Raw genomic sequence first — 22,653 nt, 5'->3', positions numbered from 1 at the left:
CCTCCCAGGCCTGCCTGTCTGTCTCAGAATTCGCCCACATATTGAAATCACCCCTCAGTATGATGTGGCCCGAGGCCTCAAGCATTATCTTTGGGAGAGTTTACAAGAGGAATCTGTTGCCCCTGATTCGGGTAGTAAACTGTAGCAAATGTGAACCGCACCTTGTGTATAGATCCCGAAATCAGGATGGCCCGTCCCTCCTCATCTGCCCAGACCTTTGAGACTTCCATTCTGATCCCGTCACCAAAAAGGATTCCGACCAGGACCTTCCTCAGAGGGCCTGAGCCCCAGTACTCTTGACCCAGTGTCCTACCTGGGACCCTTTGTTCTTCCCCTCTTGCATACTTAGCCTCCTGCAGAAACATTACATCAAAGCCCCCACTATGGAATTCCCTGGCTATCGAAGACCTCTTAGTGGGCGAGTTCAACCCCTTCACATTCAGTGTCGTAAACCCTCAGGAGGCCACCGCCTTTATCACCCAAGACTACAGCCATCCTTCTATTGCCCTGTTCCTGTGATCTCTTAGCCCTCTAGGTGGCCTGCTCACATAGTTCCCTACTGTTGCAACTGGTAAACTCCAACCTGAGAAGACCTGTTTCCCCTTCCTATCTAAACTCTCCCCCCCCCCCTTTTACCCCACATCAGCGCCCGATTCCAGCCGGTTAACATCACCAGAGTAAGATCGGGCCACCAGTTAGAACCAGGTCCCCGCCGGTCCCTTTGATACAACACCTCAAACTTTGAGCCCCCCGTCCCCTCATAGCACCTATTTGAAACCTGGTTCTCAACATTCACCCCTCCCAGGCCCCCTTCTCCAAGACCCCAACCTTAGGGTACAACTCGCTGTTTCCCCCCCTGAGAACTCAGCCCCTAAGTCTTAAGTAACTTGGGCAGGCTACTGCAGTGACCTGCTAGATTGTAATTCACCCGGCTACATCCAGACTTGAGACTCCCAGGCCCCTTCCTCGCTCACGTCCAGATATTCTCAGACTGGGTCAATTGTCAGCCATGGGAGATGTGATCAACTTTCTATATTTCCTGGATCCCGGTATCCATCATCTCCTGGGTATCCCTTGATCGGCCATTGCCTATCCCCCGTTGCCTGGTCTCCATGCCTCTGTGAGGCTTCGACTTCTCCTAACAACTCTCCTGTGACCCTCCGTATATCTTCCACCTGTAGTTGTGCCCTTCAAGTTCAAAGGAAATGGAGAACAGGAACCCTCACCTGTACCTCACTCGTTTCTCATTTAACCATTTGGTGAGGGGAGAGCACAATCTCCTCTTGGTTAAGGTCAGGGAGGACAGGTCCTGAAAAATCGTCACCCTGGATGAGCCATATGTGACCAGGCCTTTCTGCCTTGCTTTTTCACCTTATCAGCATAAATATGAAACCTGGCAAGAACCGTCCTCGCCCTCCAGCAGCCCCGCCCACCCGATTAATTCTTTCATGGTGGGGGGTGCGACACAGCCTTGTGCTATCGCCTATGATACAGTCAGGCTTGTGTGGGTTTGCAGCACATCGGTATCACCACCCACCCCCCACCACCACATCAGCACAAACTTATTCTGTGGAGTCCACCGGACCCCAGATGGCACTGATTTCCGGTTGCACAGTAGGTGAGGCACACCTTTATGATATGATATGGCATTTATAGCGCGCCTATACACAAGTGTTTCAAGGGTTATAACTACGACACCTCAAATCCCACGCTTCCAATTTCTCCTTCCCCTAGTGGTCTCTATACTGCTCCTCACCATTCTTCCCCCGCCTGCCCATGTAGGCCGTAGCACCCTCTGGTATCGACTGCAGCATGGGGGAGACTTTCAGGGCATTCCCTCAATAGTACAAGTGCTTAGCAACTCGATATTGATTGTGTTGCTGTCTTGGCAGTATTAATCGTTATCCCCCTGTATCTGTTTCCTCTCTCCTTCTCCAGCTCGTATGACCGAATCAATGGTCAGCCTTGTGGCCAGGAAATCAACTGCCAGGAAATCAAATGCCCCCAGCCTGTGGTGGAAGACGCCTCGGGGGAACACCACGCTTGGCAGGCAAACTAGGGGGGAGCTGGAGTCAAAGTAGCCGAGTGCCCCGGTCCACCCAGGCTCCCTGATGGGAGGTTGGAAAGTACGTGTTGGAGCTGAGCCCCTTATTCCCTACGGTGCTCCTTCTCACCTGTTCAGCTTTCTTTTTCAGGGTGGGGGGGGGGGGCGCCTCGCGTGTGTTCTGTCCTCACTGTTCGGGAGAATTCTCTTATAAGGCTAATTTCCCAAACCTAGTGAGCCCCCAAGCAACTTTGCTGGATTTTTGGGGTTTGTGTTTTTCTCCTGATAAGAGTGAGACTCTTTTCCTCCCACTCTTAGGCATGATTTGAGGTATGTCTGACTTTTTGTGTGCTTATGGGCTATGGGGTTTTCTTTCTGCTCCAATGGGTATCATCTATTTTTTATGTGTGGGTTACACAGCACCCTCAGTGCAGTAACGCAGGGGTGTCATAGTGACCCCCAAACATAGACTCCATACCCTGGGACTGACTACGGTCTCCCAGGGCATGTAAAGTCACCATTGACTTTACTAGTCCTAAATTGTGAACAGAACCAGTACAAACCATCATATTGTGGAAGTACTGGAAGGGGTTGATTATATTGCCCCTGGGTCTGTTTTCAAGAGGCACTGTCCAGTCCCCTCTTGTCGAGTTGGATGGGATTTTCCCATTGATTTTAAACGCACCACTTTTTGGTGCAATGTTAAAGATACTGCTGGTTTATTTATTTAATATTAAATCAACAGTTGGGTCTTTTTGCCAGAACTCTTTTCTAAAATGGCGTTCGTGTCTGTCTCTGTAACTCTGACCAAGGTCGAGCCCTTTGTTCCACTTTTTGGCGGGCTTCTCCACAGAAGCCCTCAAAATGGTGCCGCTCTGTCTGGGTTCCACAGGAAGGGTGGAGGGGGGAATTGGCACCCTGGACTGCTTTGCCTCGGCAACCCAAGTCGCACTCTACTCTGATTAGCCCAGTGGTGAGCCGCCCTGGCTCACCACTTTGCATGTGTGATTGACAGCTAGGCTGATGAATGGGGGTTTTTCTGCATAAAAGCCGGGCCTTTGAGACTGGAACTTCAGAAGTCGCCACAGGACCTAAGAATCCGAAGAGGGAAGAAGCTGAGCCATCTGCAACGACGACACCACCGGTGAAGCCCTGCTGCAATTACCTCACCACTTTCCCGACGACAAGAGAAGATCTTCTGCTGGACGAGTCTTCTTCCTCTGAGCTGGTGGGACCAACCATTTCACCCTTTTTTCGCCTTCCGAAGACGTCTCTTGGTCGAATCGCCCGTGCCAAACACCCTGGCGGCCGGATAGCCGAGCTTCACCACTTTGACCGCAAATAAAAGGAACGCTCCTTTTATTGACAAACTCCGCAGCTGGTTTCATCCATGTGCAGTGCAACGACTCCACGTTTCCTCCTCGACGAGATCCTCTCTTCCCCTGGTCGTAACAACAAACTGCAACCACTGCCAGGAACAACTGCCACCGCTGGAGCTTCCTCTCTGTTTAAGGTACTGTGCCCTGACTGGCCTCCCTTTCTTCGGTTTGCCCAAGGTGACCCTTAAATCCTTGGCTTGCCAACTGGGTTGGCCCCAGACCTTCTAACTTTACCTTCTTGAATCGGCCCAACCTCTTTTGAACATTCTGCAAAGACTTTCAGTGCATTTTTAAACCGTGTGATCCTGGGCACATTTCGCTTTGCTCCCTTTTAAGTGGGCCTGGCCTATGAACTTTGGATCTACAGTCTATACTGCCTCTATTCCCTTGCTGAGAACTCCTAAAAGTGTTGGGACCTGTTTTATTTCTATGCTCTGCCTTTTTCTCTCCCTTTAACTGAACTATTGGAGTGCCATCAGGTTATGTGCTCCCATCTGTTTAACAAATCGTGGTGTTTTAATTCTGACTTGTCTAATAGTTATTAAGGGAGGTGTGTATACTTTACCTGACTGTGTTTTAACTTGCTTTTGATTTAGAGTGCTAGTATATTGCCTAAAGTGTGTTTTAAATAAATAATTATATACTTTTTATACAAAGCTCTGGTCAGTATTTGTTTGCTTTACTGTGTCTTTAGCCCTATTGTGTATACTCCATATACTTCCCCACTCTTCTTGAGAGAAGTCTGACTGCTCAGCCACAGCTACCAGGTAAATCTGGGTGGTGCAGACTGCTACCAATTGGGTTTACTGCTTACTCCTGTAGTCTTAATCTTTTTGCAGTGTTCCCTAAGGGAACTGCACAGGATTCTGCCTAACACTCACTGCGGTCCCCGTGCTGAGTCGCTGCTTGGAGGTCACAACATTCTCCCATGGTGGCGCCTCCTTCCTCTTCTCAGGAGGCAGAGAAGTCCAGGGGGTGTGTGCGGGCTGCGCTGGTCTGGCCGTCCCGTTCTCACAGCTGTGGGGTGCGGCCCCGGATTCGATACGGTCCGGTCGAACGTCTGGTTTCTTTTGCCAGCAGCTCCGTTGGGCCCCTTGCCCCACTCAGCACGCAGGCGAGGGGAGGGGAGGGCAAGCTGAAAGAAGGGAACCCCTTCACTCCACGGGGACCCAAGAGGGCACCCACCTTGACGACGACAAAGCCCGACTTCCTCTGGATGGCCTGGAGCAGCTGATGGTTTCGGCGCTCCCTGCCGGCTCACAGACCCATGCCACTCTACAACACCTTGGCAGGGATGCTTCTCTGCGTTCCCACAGACCTGGACCAGGGAATCCCCAAAAGGTTCCAACACCACCGGTGAGGGGGGGGGGGTCTATTCACTCCTTCAGGGCTTACTAGGGGGGGGCAGCTCTCACAGTAATTGGGCCCGTTCAAGCAGAGCAGCTCTCAGGAGCAGTACATTCCTGTACCCCCTGGTGGCCACCTAAGATTTCAGGCGCCTATCTTCAGTCCCCTTGTTACACATCGGATGCTTAGATACCTGGCTACACTTAATACATATTAGCCCCTGGCATAAAAGCGTGGGAAGGTGGGTGGGATATATAGAGAAAAGGGGACTATGGACTATGAGTTCTCTGGTCACTACAGTGAGTAACTTTAATTACTCTTACGTTCCATCCCCTTTCCTCCATCTTGTGGGTGATTGCACAGAACAAGACCATAGGGTGGAGCCACGATAGCCTGCTTAATATTAGGAAGAAAAAAACAGGCTCTGCAAAACCGCCTGATCAAACTCAGCATTGCGCCTGGTGTCCAGGGAGTAGTGCTTGCAGAAAACGGAGGGAGTGGCTCGAGTGGCTGCCCTGCTGATGATATCCCAAGAAGCATGTTTCTGAAACGCATCTGCCGTGGCCTTAGCCCTAACCGCATGGGCATGAATCCCCTACGGGGCCGGCTTGCCCATGGCCGTATAAGCCTCTGAAATAACCTGAACTATCTAACAGGTGATGGAAGACTTGGATGCCTGAGAGCTGGGGGAGGAGCCCCCAAAAGTGACAAACAATGCCTCAGACTTACTAAAGGATTTCGACTGAGAGGTAAAATTTGATTCCCCCCTGAGGTCCAAGGAATGTAGGGTCGTCTCTCGGAAGAACACCGGCTGGCAGATCTCTTGATTCAGATGAAATGGAGAAACCACCTTGGGCAAGATGTTTGGGTGAGTGCGCAAGATGACCTTGTCATTGTGAAACGTGGTGAAGGGCTCGCTCGAAGATGACGCCTGCAGCTAACTGACCCTGCGTGCAAAGGTGAGGGCTACCAGTAAAACTGTCTCTAGCATTACCAGCTGGATGTCCACAGAGGCCATTGGCTCAAAAGGTTTGCGCTGCAAAGCTGCAAGAACCACATTGTGGTCCCAGACCAGATGCGGCTTATGCCCCGGAAGAAAAAGCCTAAACAACCACTTGAGGTGGGTCTTAACCACTTGGTTGGCCGCTGAAAACACATACTCAGGGGAATTCTTGTAAGATCCAATGGGTGCCAAATAAGTGTGGCAAGTATTCACCTGAACTCCAGAACGAGCAATGTGTGCCGATAAAGCCAGTACATCATCCAGAGTACAGGTGACAGGATCCAGACCCTTGTCACAAGCCCAATGGAAGAACCTAGTCCATTTGCTCTTATACTGGGACCGAGTAGAAGCCCTCCTTGCCTGTTGAAGGAGGAACCAGGTCTCCCTCGCCAGCCTGGCTGGGATGTTCCAAGCCCTGCCCTGCTGCGTCAGGAAGCCCCAGTTGGGGACCGGAAGGTGGACAGAACCCTGGGAGCACAAATGCAGCAGATCTGAAAACCAGGTTCACAAAGGCCACTGGGGGGCAATCAGGATGTGGATGCGGCCCACCGAAGCCCAAAACTTGCCGATGGTCCGCTGGAGCAGAGTGGGAGGCAGGAATGCACAACATCTTCGGCCGTGCCAACAGATATAAACCCTGTTCTGCCCATGAAGCAAACTGGGGGCACTTGGAATTCAGAGGAGATGTGAACAAGTCTAGGTCCACGAAACTCCAACGCTGGAACAGGGGCAACAAGGAGTCTGTGTGAAACTCCCACTCGTAGGTTTTGAATCTGACTTCTGCTGGTTGAGGGAGAACTCCAACTGATGAATATCCACCAATCTCTGGCAGCGGTGAACCTGCCATCACCAGCCAGTCGTCCAGATAGGCATATAGTTGATGGCTCTCCAAGTGGGGGAGACCTGCCACCGCTTTCATCAACTTTGTGAAGGCACGAGGGGCTGAGATCAGGCCGAAAGGCAGCACCTTGCACTAGAAGTGGTACGACATAATCATGAACCACATAAAACTCTAATGTGGCTGGTAGATGGCGACATGTAGGTACGCATCCATGTGGTTTGGGGGAACACATCCAGTTCCCTGCACACAGTGACTCTGCTATGTGCGCATCAGAAGAAAACTTAGTGGCATGCATCCACACTGTTCTTCTCATCTCAACAACCAGACACAGCCCTCTGCTGGCTGTGTCGATGTGGGAGACTGAAGACTCAATGAATCCCCGCGCAACAGCCTGGGATTCCGCCAGACTGGCCTTAAAAAAGGCTTGCCTCTCCAAAGGGAGGTCAGGCAGAAACTCTGCTGAGCTCCCGCCACAGCTTCTGGTTAGCCGCAGTTAAAAGGGCGTCAGCGTTGGCTTGCTGCAGATGAAGTCCTGAAATGGCATAACAGCGTTTTCCCAAAGACTCGCAGACCTTGTCCTCCTTGGAAAGACAACTGGAGTTGGATCCCAAGGAGGAAGACGATGTAGACAATGGTTTAGAATATAGGGAGGGGGAGCCACGATTGAAGAATGTGGCTGCGGATAGGAGGTCAGGAGGATTGGCTCCCCGTCCGTCAGCCTGAACCTGCTGTCCAACTTCTTGTTAATCTGGGCGTTGGTCCTGGACTTCTTCCAGACCTTTCTCGCCACCTGCAGGATATCCTTCTGGAAAGGGATGCCAGACCGGATTGTGGTGCACTTGCCCAAAACCTCTGCTAGCACTCCTAGGGGCTTCCTCGGGCAGAGGGGCCCCTAAGAACTCTGCCAGGCCTTCAAGGTGGTCATGAAAGGCCTTACCAGATGCTGAGGGTTCATCGTCCTGGGCGTCATAATTGCTGTCTTCGTCCCCCCACCATTTTTTACTGACCGATGGGAGTCCGTTCCCTGGGACTCAGGTGCCGGAGGAGTCCCCACTAAATCTGGAGCCGAAGACAGGTCCAACAGCTGTTGAGGGGGAGGCATTGGTGGACGGGTCTTAACAACCGGTAGTGCCTTGACCGGGGGAGGGACTGGCACTGGCGGAGGATACAGAGGAGGAGGCAGTGGAGGAACCACCTGCAGGATCACCACCTTCACTATATCCTTCAGGAGAGAAAAGGGTGGAAGGGTGGGCTCTAGAATTGAACACTCCTGTGCTGAGCTCGGTGTTTGGTCTGATAATTTCGATAGTTCTGTGCAAGGCCACAAGTGGGAATAGGTGAACCCAACAACTCTTGTATGGGAATAGTAGAACGGTCCTGGTTACCTTGCAAAAGGACGTTTTTGATGAATCTTGTAATTACAGAGATTCTCACGCTGGATGCAGTGTTTCAAGGTGTGTTTCTTTATTTTCCTTAGTGTAGACACATGGTCTAAAAAGTGGTCAGCCGACACGTGTTTCGACCCCAGAGGCTCCTTCTCAAGGCAAGTTAAGTGATGTTGAAGAGGGGTTTGTTCCCCCCCGGATATTGTTCATTTGAGGCCGTTTGGCAAGTGTATCAAGTATGTTGTAGTAGACTCTACTATAGTGTACCTGACAGATGGCGGCACCAGCTATGAATTACAACTAGACCGGACCATGAATTACTTGATTCACTTGCCAAATGGCCTCAAATGAACAATATCCGGTGGGAGGAGGTGGGGGGGAACAAACCCCTCTTCAACATCACTCAACTTGCCTTGAGAAGGACTCTCCAGGGTCGAAACACGTGTCGGCTGACCACTTTTTAGAACATGTGTCTACACTACGGAAAATAAAGAAACACACTTTGAAACACTGCATCCAGCGTGAGAATCTCTGTAATTACAAGATCATCAACAGCTTCCTTTTGCAAGGTAATCAGGACCGTTCTAATATCCTTCAGGTGCCCCGTCATCTGAGGGGAACGCATGAGGAGGAGGAAGCGCACGAAGAAGTGGTTCTCTATTGTTGCCGGATCCCTAGGGGCCCAGCCCTCAGGCGCTGGGTCTCTGCTCCTGATCAAAGCGCTGAGGCACCTGAGGCATGCAGCCGTAAGGCTACGATGGGTAGATGTACCCCTAAGGAGGCCAGATGCCTGTACCATACAGTCTGCTGCCACTTCCAGGCGGAAGGGGACTGGGTCCTTCTTGCAAGGCCCATTCAATGGGCGAGAGCACAGTCAGGCACTGAGTCGAATCCAAAATGGCCGACGGCCTAGCAGGCTCCGCCACGTGGCCATCTGCCATTTTGGGGCCTTGCGTCATGCCCGAGGCGGGAGGGCGTGAAGACCCTGAGCCACGAGAGGGCTCAGACATGGGAGGACACACCTTGGGTCCTGTACCTGAAGCAGAAGCGTTGACCTCAGAGATCATTCTGGTAGGCACTGAGCCCTCGGCCTGATGGCCGGTAGACATAATGTCCGGACTCACGACTTCAGAGCAAGCTCCTGTAGGTTGCGCACCCTCAGCATCTGTGCCGGTAGTCATGCTGTATAGTGACAACGACTGACTCTTGGAGGTGGCACCCGATGATCCTTTACCCGTCGGGGTCGAAAAAGGGAACTAACTTGATTGCCCTTCTGAGGACAGCCGGTAGGGGCCCTGAGCCCCCTTAGCTTGGGAGCCAGTAACATTAGATGCCTCTGGCCTGCCAGAACCTGAATCCGAGGAAGCACCAGGAAGGAGTCGCCACGCTGAGGAGCCATGCTGAACAGAGGGCCTACCTTGACTAAACGAGAGGTCCTGGAGCCGAAGTCCTTAAGGTGTGCCGGAGGAGAAGTGTGGAATATCTCCCTCCAATGCAACAACCGATTCTTCAATGCACTTTGACCGAGAGCGCTGCAAGCTGCGCATGCGTCCCTGCAAAGGTCATGCCGCAGGCACTCAAGACAGAGTGCATGAGGGTCCGAGGGCAGGAACGAGCGATCGCACTAAGCACATCTCGTGAATCCTCCTGCAGCCTTCATGCGCCGGGGAAGGCGAGGCACCGAAGGCAGGTTTACTAAGATTGAAAAAAAAGAAGGGGAGCAAGCGTAAAGTTTTAAAAAGTCTCTGCACTGGCTGCCAGGTCCGACGCCGCCAATGCAGAAAAAGGGACTGAGGAGGCGCCAGAGGGTGTACCTCGGCAGGACGTCCCCATGCTAGAGGCTGCGCCACATGCACTGTTCTAAATTTACAGTGGAAGCTCAATTCTTCACTGCCAAAGGTTCTGGTACAGTCCCCATGTTGTGGGAGGCCCACAAGTATGGAGGAAAGGGGAGGGGATGTATGAGTATGTATTGACTCAAACAGAGCCTGCATGAGGAAAGTGAGAACCAAGTTAAGGTCCCAGTCTGGGACAACAAGGGACAACAAAAGGAACAGGCAGAAACTTTTTCAGAAGACCCTTCTGGGTCATTACCGGGATCATAAAGAACAAACCTTGATCCGGAGACCTTTTCAAAAACAGACAAAGCCGGCAGGTACCCTTCGACTGTTGTAACCTAAAGCCTGACAAGGCCAGTGACAGAAGGAACTCCTGCACCGTAGTGGTGGGGCAATAGATGGGGTCAATCTCGCGTTCCCTCCACCATGCCTTGAATCTTCTCCATCTGCACGCGTACAGCCATCTTGTTGACGATCAGCGTGCAGCAAGCCATACCTCAAGCAGCTCGTCTGAGAGGTCCCAGTCATCATACCTGATCCTCAAAAAGTTAGGGATACTGGGTTCGGGTGCAACACTCTACCTTCCAACTAAGATGGGAGGTCCGGCAGACGAGGCAGCAGGAGAACTGGGCAGAAGGCCAAGTTCAGGAGAAGTACCACGTCCTTCTCACCCAATCCATGGTTGCTTGGAACCTCCTCAACCTCCTGAGAACGCATGAGATGACAGGGATCGAAGGGAAGGCATACTGCAGGCGAAGCCCAACTCCACTAAGAATGGATCCCCCAGCGTGCCTCTCGCCAGGAATTCCCTCGAGCAGAATTGCTTGCAATTCCTGTTAGATTCCAAAGAAAAGAGATCCACTGCTGGAGTTTCCCACTGAGCAAAGATCTCCTTGAGAACTTCCTGGTACAACTGCCACTTGTGTGAGACCTTGCTCTGCTCGTTCAAGGCGTCTGCCAGCCCATTCTCCGTCCCCGCCAGATGGACTCCTGAGAAGACCTTGTTCTCTAACAACCAGAACCACAGCTGCAGTGCCTCTCTGCAAAGGGGGAAGAGACTGTACACCTCCTTGCTTGTTCTAGTAGTGCAGGACTACTGTGTGGTTCGTCATAATCAGGACATGCTTCCATTTAAGCAAGGGTGCAAAAGATTTCAGGGCTAGCCTTATCGATCGCAGCTCCAGCCCGTTGATATGCCACTGGATCTCCTTTGTGGACCAAAGGCCACTCACCTGCAGATTGTCGCAGTGAGCTCCCCAACCTTTCAGAGACGCATCCATGGCCATCCTGACCTGGAGCCAGAGGCCAGAAAGGTTCCCCGCCATCTTGTTGTGTCCTCTGGCATACCAAGGGAGATCGTTGGCCACCGACCCTGATACCGTGAGAACATCCTTCAGGGTGCCGTAATACTGGGACCACTGACCCCTCAGTAGCCACTGCAGGGATCGCATGGGCAACCAGGCCTCTGCCACTAGAAAAATGCAGGAAGCCATGAGGCCTAAGAGGCAGAAGAGGAAGGCCACTAGTAAGCCGGTGTGTCTCAGGAATAGTTCGACTATCTGTCGTACACTGTTAACTTTCTCCTTGGTGGGGGCCTTACCCTCCTGGGTGTCCAGGACTGCTCAGCCTCCGCTGCTGTTGTCTGCTGGGCCATATAAGCCCCCCCGCCCCTTCCTTGGTGATGGACGGTGTCGAGCCCGAATGCGCCAAACTCAACCTCCTTTGCAACGGTAGAGCCAGGCACAACTGGGGTTGTCTTGGCTTTCTCCTTCCAAGTTTTTCCCCATACCCGCAGTAACCGGTTTCATCATTTGGAACATTTGCTCCTTAAACTCTTCCCATTCGGTCCTGGATGTACCAGAGCCGCATTGGGACTGACCTTGCTTCACGGACGTGCCTGAGTCATGCCTGCATCGATGGTGATGCTTCTTGTGAGAAGAGGACGACGACTAATGGTTCCTAGAGTGGCATCTCTTTTTAGTCTTCCCTCTCCTCTGCGCCTGTCCTTTTTCTCTGGCGTGGGGTCCTTTGTCTCCTGCTCTGATGACCCAGTGGTCAACTGAACTGGTGACTTCGATAGGGGGCACCTCAACTTCAGTTTTGCTGCCCACTCCCCTAGCGATTTTGGGTTTATCTGCTGAGATGACCCGCAGCCTTTGGTGACGTGACCTGTGCCGAGGTACCATAAGCAGACACCATGCAGGTCGGTCAGAGACATTTTAGAGTTGCAGTCAAAGCACCTCTTAAATCCTGATGGCTTGAGAGTGGACATTTTGAAATATCGAATTAGACAAATTGAGAAAAAAAACACAGTGAGAAGTCTCTCACGAGAGTCATTCCTCGAACAGCGTGCTGATCGTGCAGAAGAAAGAAACTGAGGTACAGGGCGTAGTGACATAGCATATGTACGACGGCCAAAGTCACGTCCGGAGTCGACAACCGCCACATTGAGTCAAGAAGGATTGACAGCCGAGTGAAGGTGCACTTTGCCCCCTGTCGAAAAGCTTACTGGGCAGCTGATGCTGGAAGGGATATCTATCTGATGAGGAATCTGAGGGAGAATGCAATGCATTGAAAGAGTGGAAGCAAGAGGAGGTACATGCGGGGTATGAAACAGTGAGGTTGTGTCTCTCACAAAGCTAGTGGAGAGCCGTCTCCTGTACATTGTGGTTATCATGGTGAGTTAGAGCAATAAGGGCTCTGATTGGCTGGTCCATTGAACCCACCACTTCATGTGGGTGTCCCCTCCCTTCCTTCCTTCCTTCCTTCCTTAACCCAAGGTGCCGAAAGAGTTCTAGTGGTTTTGTATACCTACCATCGTCCCGGGAGGATAGCTCAGCAGCAACGTGCTCGCCTTGGAAGCAAGACGACACGAAGCAACACAGGTTCGATCCCCGGGTCTGTGCTTAAAAACCTCTGGGTATTTAAGCACGTCATAAATATGCAACTAAGATAAAAACGCTTTCAAAATGCAAAATAAAAAAAATAATAACTGCTTCCAGTGATATGCCTGCAAAGTCGTGGAAAGCTAGCTCTTTTGTCCCTGATCAGGTCTCTAATTTCTTAAGGACTAAGGGTATATATTTTCATCCTCAATTCCATGGGAAATCATTGTAAGCCCTGCACGTAAGAGGTTAACTGAATGCTGTAGTCTAGGATCTGGCATCCTGCATGAACACCCGATTCATGTCTTTGCTTCAGAATCTGGTCCACCATCCATGTCAGACTTTACCCCTCAGGTGGGCACCCCAATGGGACTACCACTCCAAGCATGGGCTTTCAGACCTCAGGCAGGCTTAGTGGCATGGGTTTCTGTCTTCCTTCCACTTCCTGTGTATGAGATTTCTAACCCAGCTCTGGGCCCTCTGTTGGCGGTCTGCAGGAGATGCACATGTGCCCTATGTCTCTGATCAGAGGCATTTTTGGAATTAGCGTACCGAGAGGCCATCCGAGCTTCTCAAGAAGGGTTTGTCTAGATAAACTCTAACATGTAACTTAGGAAGAGCAGTAAGGCAGACTTCAGATGATCAGGGGCTGTTGGGTAAGTACAGTTAGTTACAGCAGAAACAGCAAAGTAATAAATCAGAACACAGAAGTACAAATATATATTAATGATGCCTTTAAAACACATGCAAATATGACAAGTATATTGCACACTATAAAACATTCCTATCTATAAACTGTTAGCAATCCAAATATATAACTACAGTGATGAATCACAGGTATTCGTCCATTTTCCCCCAAGGGGGAGGCTAGTGAGGTGAGCCCACTTTGCAAGACCCTCCCTAAGGGTCTGGACAAGTGGGAACTCACTGGGAGAGAGTTCCCCTTAGGAGACAAGGATTCACATTCCTGTAAGGAATACCAGAAGCCCTCCCATTCCTGTAAATAATTCCCTAAACCCTGCACCATCGTGTTATACAACAGACTATCAGATATAAAGTATATTGCAAGGGCCAGAGACTACCTGAAGGTAAAACTGAAATAACCTGTTATGCACAAGAAAAGAGGTCTTCTTCTTTAAGAGGAGACACACACATATTGGAGAGGAGGCTGCTGGAGGAGGAGAGCATACTGAGCCCAGGAGTGACGCGTGAGCGTTCCAGAGTTCCCAAGAAGTGGGAAACGGACAAGAAACGAAACAGTACACTGGTGGTTGCATGCCCACAACAAATCTGTGGTTGGCAGACTGCCTTTCTAATGATGCCAAAACCACCCAGTACTGGAGTCTGAGATGCCCCCTGCGACCTGCAGTCATACGCGGTAGCCACGAGAAAGCAGATTGATAAGGAGACGAAGCACGAAAGACCAAGAAGAGAACCAGAGCGAACGCTGAGCTCGAAAAGCATCACCCTCCAAACACAGAAGAAACAGGATATCGGAAGGCCGCAGGGGCATCATTATCGAACAAGCAAAACTCATCCCAGTGAAATTGATGAAGTACCAAAATCAGAGCCATTAAAGTGGAACTGCATTAACGTAATCAAGAGGCTAATAAGTCCCAAAGAGAAGTTATTGAGGTGTGGGCACGAAGAGAAACTCGTCCGAGTGAAATGTGTTAGACATTACAGATCGAAACATTAAAGTGGAAAGGGGACAGATGGGTCCAAAGAGTTACGAATAAGTCTGAGAAAACAAGTGTTCAGATGGGGATACAATAATAGGAAAAGAAGTAGTAAAGGCATTAAGGAGAAGCCTAGAATCTCTAGAGTTAAAAGGAGAAATCACTTACCGTAATGTTCTTTCTATGGATTCTTCTCCTGCAGATTCCTCATCCAGCTCTGCTGCTCAGAAATGTTTCCACAGGGGGCACAGTGGACCTCGACTCAGTTGATCCATCTTGCTCAGTGCTCGATCGTCGGCTCCGGTCGTGACGTTGGGCGTTTTATATATACGTCACTGAGCCCCAACCCCAGTTCCCCCTTTCTTCCCAGTGCTTTAAAGCTATAGAGGAAAACTATGTGAGAAAAGTCTAACCAGCCTGTAAAAAACTGACAATGGGAACATTCCCAAGAGGTGAAAAACAGCTTGGAATAAAGCTCCCAAGAATTAGTAAAAATGTTGATATTTTTTTTAATTTATTTTTTAAAGGCACGCGACTAGCCAGATAGAAGAGATCCCCTCAGATCCATAGAAAGAACATTATAAGTAATTTCTCCTTCAATGGATTGCTTTACTCCCGAAGATTTCTCATCTGATAAGACTCCCCAAGCCGTTAGGACCACAAAGGTGGGCAGAAAATGTTACAGTAGCAGATTTAGCAGAACTGCCCTACCAAAACATACATCAGCCCCGCATGCAACATCCAGACAATAGTGCCTGGTGAACGTGTGCAAGGATGACCATGTGGCTGCACAACAAATGTCCCTAATGTGAACCCCCCTCTGCTAAGCCGTAGAAGCAGAGACCCCTTCTTGTCAAGTGTGCTCTGATGCCAGGAGGAAACTCCTTGCCTGCATACTGGTAGCTTTCCGTGATGCAAAGGATGATCCATCAAGATAGAGTCTGCTTCGTTACAGCTAGACCTTTGCAGGACAATGAATGGGCCATGAACAGCTGTTCAGATACCCGGAACGCAGGCGTCCTGGCGACATAAGAGCTCAAAGCTATTTTGGGGTCTAAGTGATGGAACAGCTCCTCCTTCTTAGAGGGGTGTGGTGGAGGGTTGTGGTGGATGGTAGAAGACTGGAACGTCAATGGACTGAGAAAGATGAAATTCAGATACAACTTTCGGAAGAAAGCCAGGACTTACTTTAAGGGAAACCTTTTCCTGAAGAACCGTAGGAACGGGGGCTTCCAACACAAGGCCTGAATCTCGCTAACTCTCCTGGCTGATGTGATCATAAACGAAAAAACTGTCTTTAATGATAGCAGTTGCAAAGTACAGGAATGCATGTGCTCAAAAGGAGCCGCCATCAAGAATGTTAGAACTAGATTTAAATCCCAGTCTGGGACAACCAAGAGAATTGGCGGAAACGTATTCACAAGGGCCATAACTGGGATCGAAAAAGAAAGAACCTTGATCCGGGGACCTTTTCAACACAGACAAGGCCACCAAGTATACTTTGAGGCGAGTGACAGAAGGAACGCCATCACTGTAGTGGTTGGGAAAGAGATGGGATCAATCTCGCATTCCCTACACCACGCCTCAAGCACCTCCTCAGAGAGGTCCCAGTCATCATACCTCATCCTGTAAGAGCCACGCATGTAGGTTGAGGGACTCTGGGTTCGGTGAAGTACCCGACCTACCGACAGGGTCTGAAGATCTGGGTGTCGAGGCAACCGGTGAGGTGAAAAGATGATCAGATCCAAGAAGTCAGAGTACCAGGTTCTCCTCACCCAGTCCTCAGCTATCAAGATCATGGTTGCTCGAAACCTCTTCAACCTCCTGGGATCCCATGGGATGACAGGAAACGGGGAAAGGAGTAGTGGAGAGGGAAAGTCCAGTCCACCAGAAACGCATCCTCCAGTGCGCTGTTTACTGTGAATTCCCTAGAGAAAAACTGGGACTCATTACGAGTCCGGTGGTAACCGAGGCGGTAAAACCGCCTGGTTGCCGCCGGACTCGTATTACCATTCCGCCTCCGTGATTCCCGGAATTACCGTGGCATTACAACCCCGGTTTCCCGGGAATCACGGTGGCGGAATGGTGTTAATCCCCATTCCCATTGAGTCCTATGGGACTCAATGGGAATGGGGATCATGGAAACACCGGCAGCATCTCGTAATGCTGCCGGTGTTTCCTCGTCCGCCTGCAGGCGGGCGGTGTTAAACCCACCAGGTCAAACCTAGCGGGAACATCACCTCCCGCCTGCAGGAGTCGGGATCAGGCGGTCCGGAAACAACGGTGGCGGCGAGTTTACCACCACCGTTATTTCCGGACTGCCTGATTTGTAATGAGGCCCACTGGCTATACTTCCTATTGGACTCTGTGGCAAACAGATCCACTGCTGGGGTACACCAGAGAGTGAAAACCTCTTCTAGGATTTCCTGGCACACCTCCCACTCGTGTGAGATCGTGCTCTGCCTGCTCATAGCATCCACCAAGCCGTTCTCTGTCCCCACCAGATGTTTTGCTGACACATTCTCCAGCAAACAGAACCACAGCTGCATCGCTTCTCTGCAGATGGGAAGGGAACGCATGCCACCCTGCTTGCTCAGGTAGTGCATGGCCATTGTGTTGTCCATCATAATCAGGACATGCTTCCTTTGAGAGATGAGGCGAAAGCCATCAGGGCTAACCTGATGGCTCGCAACTCCAGCCTGTTGCTGTGTCACCTGGCTTCCATCGCTGATCAAAGACTGCTCACCTGCAAATCCTTGCAGTGAGGGCTCCAACACTTCAGAGACGCATCCGTGACCACTCGGGCCTGAGGCCAAGGAGGACAGAAGGGTTCCCCCGCCATGAGATTGCTGTTGTCTGTCCACCAGCTGAGGTTGTCGACCACTGACCTGGACACCCTAAGGGAATCCATGAGGGCTCTGAGGTGCTGTGACCACTGACTTCTCAGGAGCCACTGTAGGGATCTCATGTGCAGTTTGGCCTCTGGCACTAGAAAAATACAGGGGGCCATGAGACCTAAGGTGGAGGAATGAAGCCGCAGGTAAAGTGGTGTGGTTCCGGAAAGAAGTTCACCATCTGTGCAATACTGTTGACTCTCCTCGACGTCACAATGGACTTCTTCAAGTTCAAGGAGAAGCCCAGCTTGTGCAGTAGAAGACAGGTGTCCTCTAGATGGGACAAGACGTGTCCCGCTGACTTCCCTCGGATCAGCCAGTCGTCCAGGTACAGGATAACATGGACCCCTGTATCTCCTGAAGTGAGCCACGACTACCGCCATCAGCTTGGCCATGAGCTTGGCGAAGACCCTTGGAGTGGAGGTTAACCCAAAGGGAAGCACCTTGAACTGATAGTGCTTGTCACCTATGAGGAACCTCAGGAACTTCCTATGCTTCTGATGTATCAGCACATGGAAATAAACATTCTGCAGGTCTATTGACACCAGCCAGTCCTGAAGTTTGAGAGCGTGGAGAATTTCTCTCAACGTCACCATCCTGAACGTGTCTTTTCTCAGGAACTTGTTAAAAGCCCCGAGTTCCAGAATGGGACTGAGACCTCATCCCTTCTTGGGCACCAGGAAATACATAGAATACCAACCAAATCCTCTGTTCAGGAGGTATCTCTTCCTCTGTACCCTTCGACAACAGGGCTCACAGTTTTCCTGGAGCTCCTGTTCCAGTTGGATTGGAGGTGGTGGGGTGAGGGGTCTGTCCGGTGGTTGTCTTAAGAAGGGAAGGCAATAAGCCCACTGAACGAGTTGCAGGGCCCAGGCATCCGAGGTAACCTCCTGCCACTGGGGCCAATTCTCTGCCAACCGTCCACCAATTGGTAAAGCGTGGGAGGGGAAATCAAAGCGGCTTGAAGGCTAGAGCTACCCCCACCGCTGTTTGTTAGCCTCTAGAAGCCACTCTGCCCCTTCCAAGGAACACTTCTGCCCTTGCCTGGCCTGCGGGCGCTGCTCCTTCCTGCTGACAGGCACATAGCACCTGAAGCCTCTGCCCTTAGAGGGAAAACTGAAGCCAGGTTTGGACGGCTGCACAGCTAGGCCCAGTGATTTTGCAGCTAATTTTGACTCCTTAAACTTTTCCAAATGGCCATCCGCCTTCTGGCCAAAGAGGAACTCTTCTCAAAAGGCATGTCAAGTGGCCTATTCTGGACGTTCAGAGAGTAGCCAGAAGTTTTGAGATATGCTTCTCTACTGAACTCCAGGCCCGTGTGCAACGACTGCTTGACCACCTCCTTTCCATCTTCCACCAGCCGTAAAAAAAAAAACATCCAACATTTCATCTTCAAGGATGTATTGAGCTGCCTGCTCCACAGCTTTCCATAAGCCAGAACAGTATTTTGCGATCCCACAGTCTACATTGGTGTCTTTCAATGCCACGCTGGCAGAAGTAAAGACCTTCTTGGCCATTGCGTCCAACCTCTTACCTTCTCTATCTAGGGGCAGATTAGAAGTGGAGGCCGCAGGCTGGGTAGAGAATGTAGGCTGCCTGCACAACAGGCCCTTCCAGAAAAGGGTGAGAAGTCTAGGGGATCTGCAATTACCAGATTAAGTGGCATGTTACGTTCTGTCACAGGACCCTCATCCAATATGTCTGTCAGTTCGTAGCCCTGAGTAGGTACTGACGTGGACTTCAGACCTAGAGTGTCTTACACCCCTTCCACCATGGCCCTGAACTTAGCTTAGGTCCGAGTGTAGGGCGGACCTTACTGGAGTTCTACATCTGGCATCATGGAGCCCTTGGGCCAGTGCTAACAGATTTGCCTGCTCGTCAAGCAAATCGACGCCTCTCGAACCTGTATACATGGGATCAATGTCCCCTTGGTAATCACCCTAGTCGACACCAAAAATCTACATCATGGATTTGAAGAATCCGGACCAGGAGAGAGGGGCTAAAGATCTGTCGTCGATAGTCGGCGTAGAAGAATTTCCTTTCGACGACGACAGAATGGCTGTCAGTGCCGATCAGGGCTTGGGCACCTCTGCAAGCTGTCGTGGGCATCGACAGCTTCTGAGCCTGTTTTGGCGTCGAGCCCAAGGCTTCTCCAACACCAATGGCATTGACAATGTGGCATGTGTGGCGGGCCGAGGGCCAAGTGCCGCTTTTGCTGGTGAGACTTGCTGTTCGGCCCGCGCACCACATCTGCAGTAGCCTGTCTTAAACATAGGCAGCATTTGGGTCTTGAAACCTTCCCACTCCTCTTGAGTGGTCGGCCCAGCAGAGGGCTTATCTTTTTCCGACATCGAGCTGGATTCGTTTGATGACGGTGGTGCCTTTTTTTCTTATGTGATGAAGACGAAGAGTGGTTCTTCGAATGTGACTGCATTTTGGCCTCCTGCTGATGCTTTTCATTTTTTTTTTCTGGGGTGGGCCCTTCAGTCTCAGCCTCTGAGGACCAGACGATTGACCGCCCTGGGGATTTCGGAGAAGGTCGGCCCAAGGCGAGTTTGGCGGCCCTCTTGCATATAGACTTCGAGTGCATCTTGGAGCAGGACGATGATCTCTCTGTGTCGTGCTCTGTAGCCAGACACCACAGACCAGTGTGCGGGTCGTTCATCAACATTTTGGAATGGCAGTCGGTGGACCTTTTCAAGCCTGAAATCCGGGCAGCGAGTCGAGCGCGTGGAAAAAAGGAACTGAAGTATGGGGCGCAGTGACATGGTATATATCAGACGCACAACATCACGTCCGGGGCAGACGATCGAGCACCGAGCAAGAAGGATCATTGGGCGAGTCGAGGTCCAGTCCATTGAAGAATATGTACAACCAAATCTAAGAAAAAAAATATCGAGTGACTAGAGACACTGACATACTAGAACAGTAGAGAGGTTCTTTCAATCCAAATTAAGTTAGTGAACATAGTGTTAGGGTCAGGTAGGAGTAGCTTTTGGATGGAGGACACTTTTAAGTTTTGAATGCCCAACAACTGACAAGCACCTTTAGTTATTTGTATGGGCAGGGAAACCCCTTTAGCAATAGAGAAATAGAGAAAGTTGGGCATTATTATTATTTGAATAAACCAAATTCACAATGTCCTCAAAGTGCCCGCCTCCTTCTTCGACAAACCACACTACACATCACTTTATCCTCCAACACAGTTAAAAGTAATTCAACAATGCAATGCACAAATCTAATAGTAAAGTGGCCAGAGAAACACACTAAAACACAATACATTACAAACTGCCGTATAACTATAATATCGGCAACACACTTGTGCAGACCGTCCAAAGCAGGTCAGTAAACTATTCAAAGTCTCAAAAGAGTCAGTGTTTAGGTAAGTACCTGGTGGGGGGCAGAGGCAGCCACGGGAGAATACGCACATACCATACAAGACATTTGTTCCTGCAGCTTGGGTTTCCCACACGGTTTCTTGATCCTGCATCTTCTTTTGCCTCCACCTGCCCGGCCGTATCCCAAATGTTAGCAGTTGCTCCTAGCATTTGCGCACACCGCTTTTTGGTCAACTGCTTTCAGTCTTCTACTTCTACTCCAGCAGCCACTCCTGACATATGCAGCCATTGCTGTCAGTTGTCCTTGCCTCTGCCCGGCCCCATATGATCCAGCGGCTGATACTTTTTAAGTGTTCTTGCCTCCACCTGGCTTTTCCCACTAGCTGCTTCTCCTGACACATATGGGCTGCCGTTCTTGGTGTTCCCCATCTGTACCCTTCTCTGCTCTGCTGATACTAGTATCTGACTCGGATATATATGACCCGCCTGCTTTAGACTCCCTTCTTGGCCTACAAATCACCATTATGAGCAGGCTGCCACCGACATATGCAGCCTGCCTCAGAAGCTTTGTTTAGCCATTCAAGAACAGGTATAGGTGCAAGTGTGGGCGAGTGATTCACAAGATGAGTGACACAGCGTGAGTAAGGCTCCAATTGCCTAATTGTCCGTCTCTCCTACTAGTCACCATAAGCCTTGACAGCCTCATGCTATTCTCTGCCCGCTTTCTTTCTTTCTTTGTGCCCAGCCTCCATAAATTTCAATACTTCCAAGAAGGCTCTGAAAATCTGAAGGGAAGCAGGCAGAGTGTAGGGGTGCCGAAAAACTGCAAGCCTGGTAGTTTTGATGCTCCTACACCATTCCCTTCAGGTACCCACTTTGAGCTGGCTGTAGGAAATGCTGTATGGGCAATGGCAGTAGAGTTGCTGTAGATCATGATAATAGTACAGTTGCTGTAGGAAATTGTAAAGGAAGATTGGTAGTCGAGAAGCTGTGGGCAATGGTGTAGAACGACTGAGTATGAGGAGGGGAAGGAAATTGTGCAGAAATGCAGGGTGGGGAGATCTGGTGGTAATGGTCCACAGTGGCCATGGAACAGTATATGTTAGTTGGTGTGCTGTCAAGTTGGGCACTCAAGGAAATGGTTCAACAGTGCTGGCTGAAGAACAACGGATTTCAATTAGGTTTACTAGTGCTGGCTGTAGGGAGATAAACCCAAGTTGTGAAAGCACTGCCTGGCGTGAGTTAAAGACAATGGTGTAGGATAACTGGCTTTCCAAAACCAAAGAGAATGGTGCAGGATTGCTGACTGTGAGGGGATTAAAGGTATGGCTTAGAGGTTCTGGCTGAGAGGGTATTGGCTGGGGGCGTGCTATAGACAATAGTGTAGGAATGGTTGTTGTATGTCAGTTGAAGGAAATAGTGTACAAGCACTGGCGACAGTTTAACTGTTGGAATTGTATAGAATTACTTGCTAGAAAGGCGCTGCATGAATGGTGTAGCATTTCTGGCTTTATAGGTGTTCTAAGGTATGGTGCAAAAGTGCTGGCTTCACAGCAGTTGTAAGGAATTATGTAGTAACCCAAGCTTTCTTAGGCAAATGGGGAATTTGATCGTACTTTGTGTGGAAGGGCATGTACCATGGCTACAGACTATCAAACTGCGAAAAGAAACATCTACTTTCCCAGAATAGGCTACTTCTTTAGGTCAAAGATTTAGGAGAGTAATCCAATATATACCTGCTTTGGGAAGCTGGATCTCCTCTACGTTTGGAACTGGTGACGGCTCCTCCATGTCTTTGGTGAGGTCCTCCTGCTCCTCCTCGCGATGGCCACGTTTTGATTTATTGTATGGGGCAGTCGGGCTAGAAGAACATGGAAATGTTTGTAACTCTACAACAGTACTACAGTGTGGCTATCTCCATAATACTCATCATCAATAGTATACAGGGGCAGGTTTAGTGGGATTCCTCAACCCCTCATTGCATTATTAAAACAGCAATTGAAATAACAAAAACATGTAA

The 22,653-nt window shown here is 50.3% G+C and overlaps 1 protein-coding gene across 2 annotated transcripts in view; it reads right to left on the bottom strand.

Moving 5' to 3' along the window:
• SMARCC2 (SWI/SNF related BAF chromatin remodeling complex subunit C2) overlaps window positions 1–22,653 on the bottom strand; it is a 2,756,167-nt gene that overhangs the window by 1,639,113 nt on the left and 1,094,401 nt on the right. For both annotated transcript variants that reach the window (XM_069653753.1, XM_069653754.1), the window contains exon 11: window positions 22,370–22,494. In XM_069653753.1, the coding sequence (XP_069509854.1) occupies window positions 22,370–22,494 (125 nt within the window). The remainder of the gene's footprint in view (window positions 1–22,369; window positions 22,495–22,653) is intronic.

This window comes from Ambystoma mexicanum, chromosome 3q, assembly GCF_040938575.1.
Source record: "Ambystoma mexicanum isolate Mex_15411 chromosome 3q, UKY_AmexF1_1, whole genome shotgun sequence".
Classification (NCBI taxonomy): domain Eukaryota; kingdom Metazoa; phylum Chordata; class Amphibia; order Caudata; family Ambystomatidae; genus Ambystoma; species Ambystoma mexicanum.
This window is presented reverse-complemented; position numbering and strand designations above follow the sequence as displayed.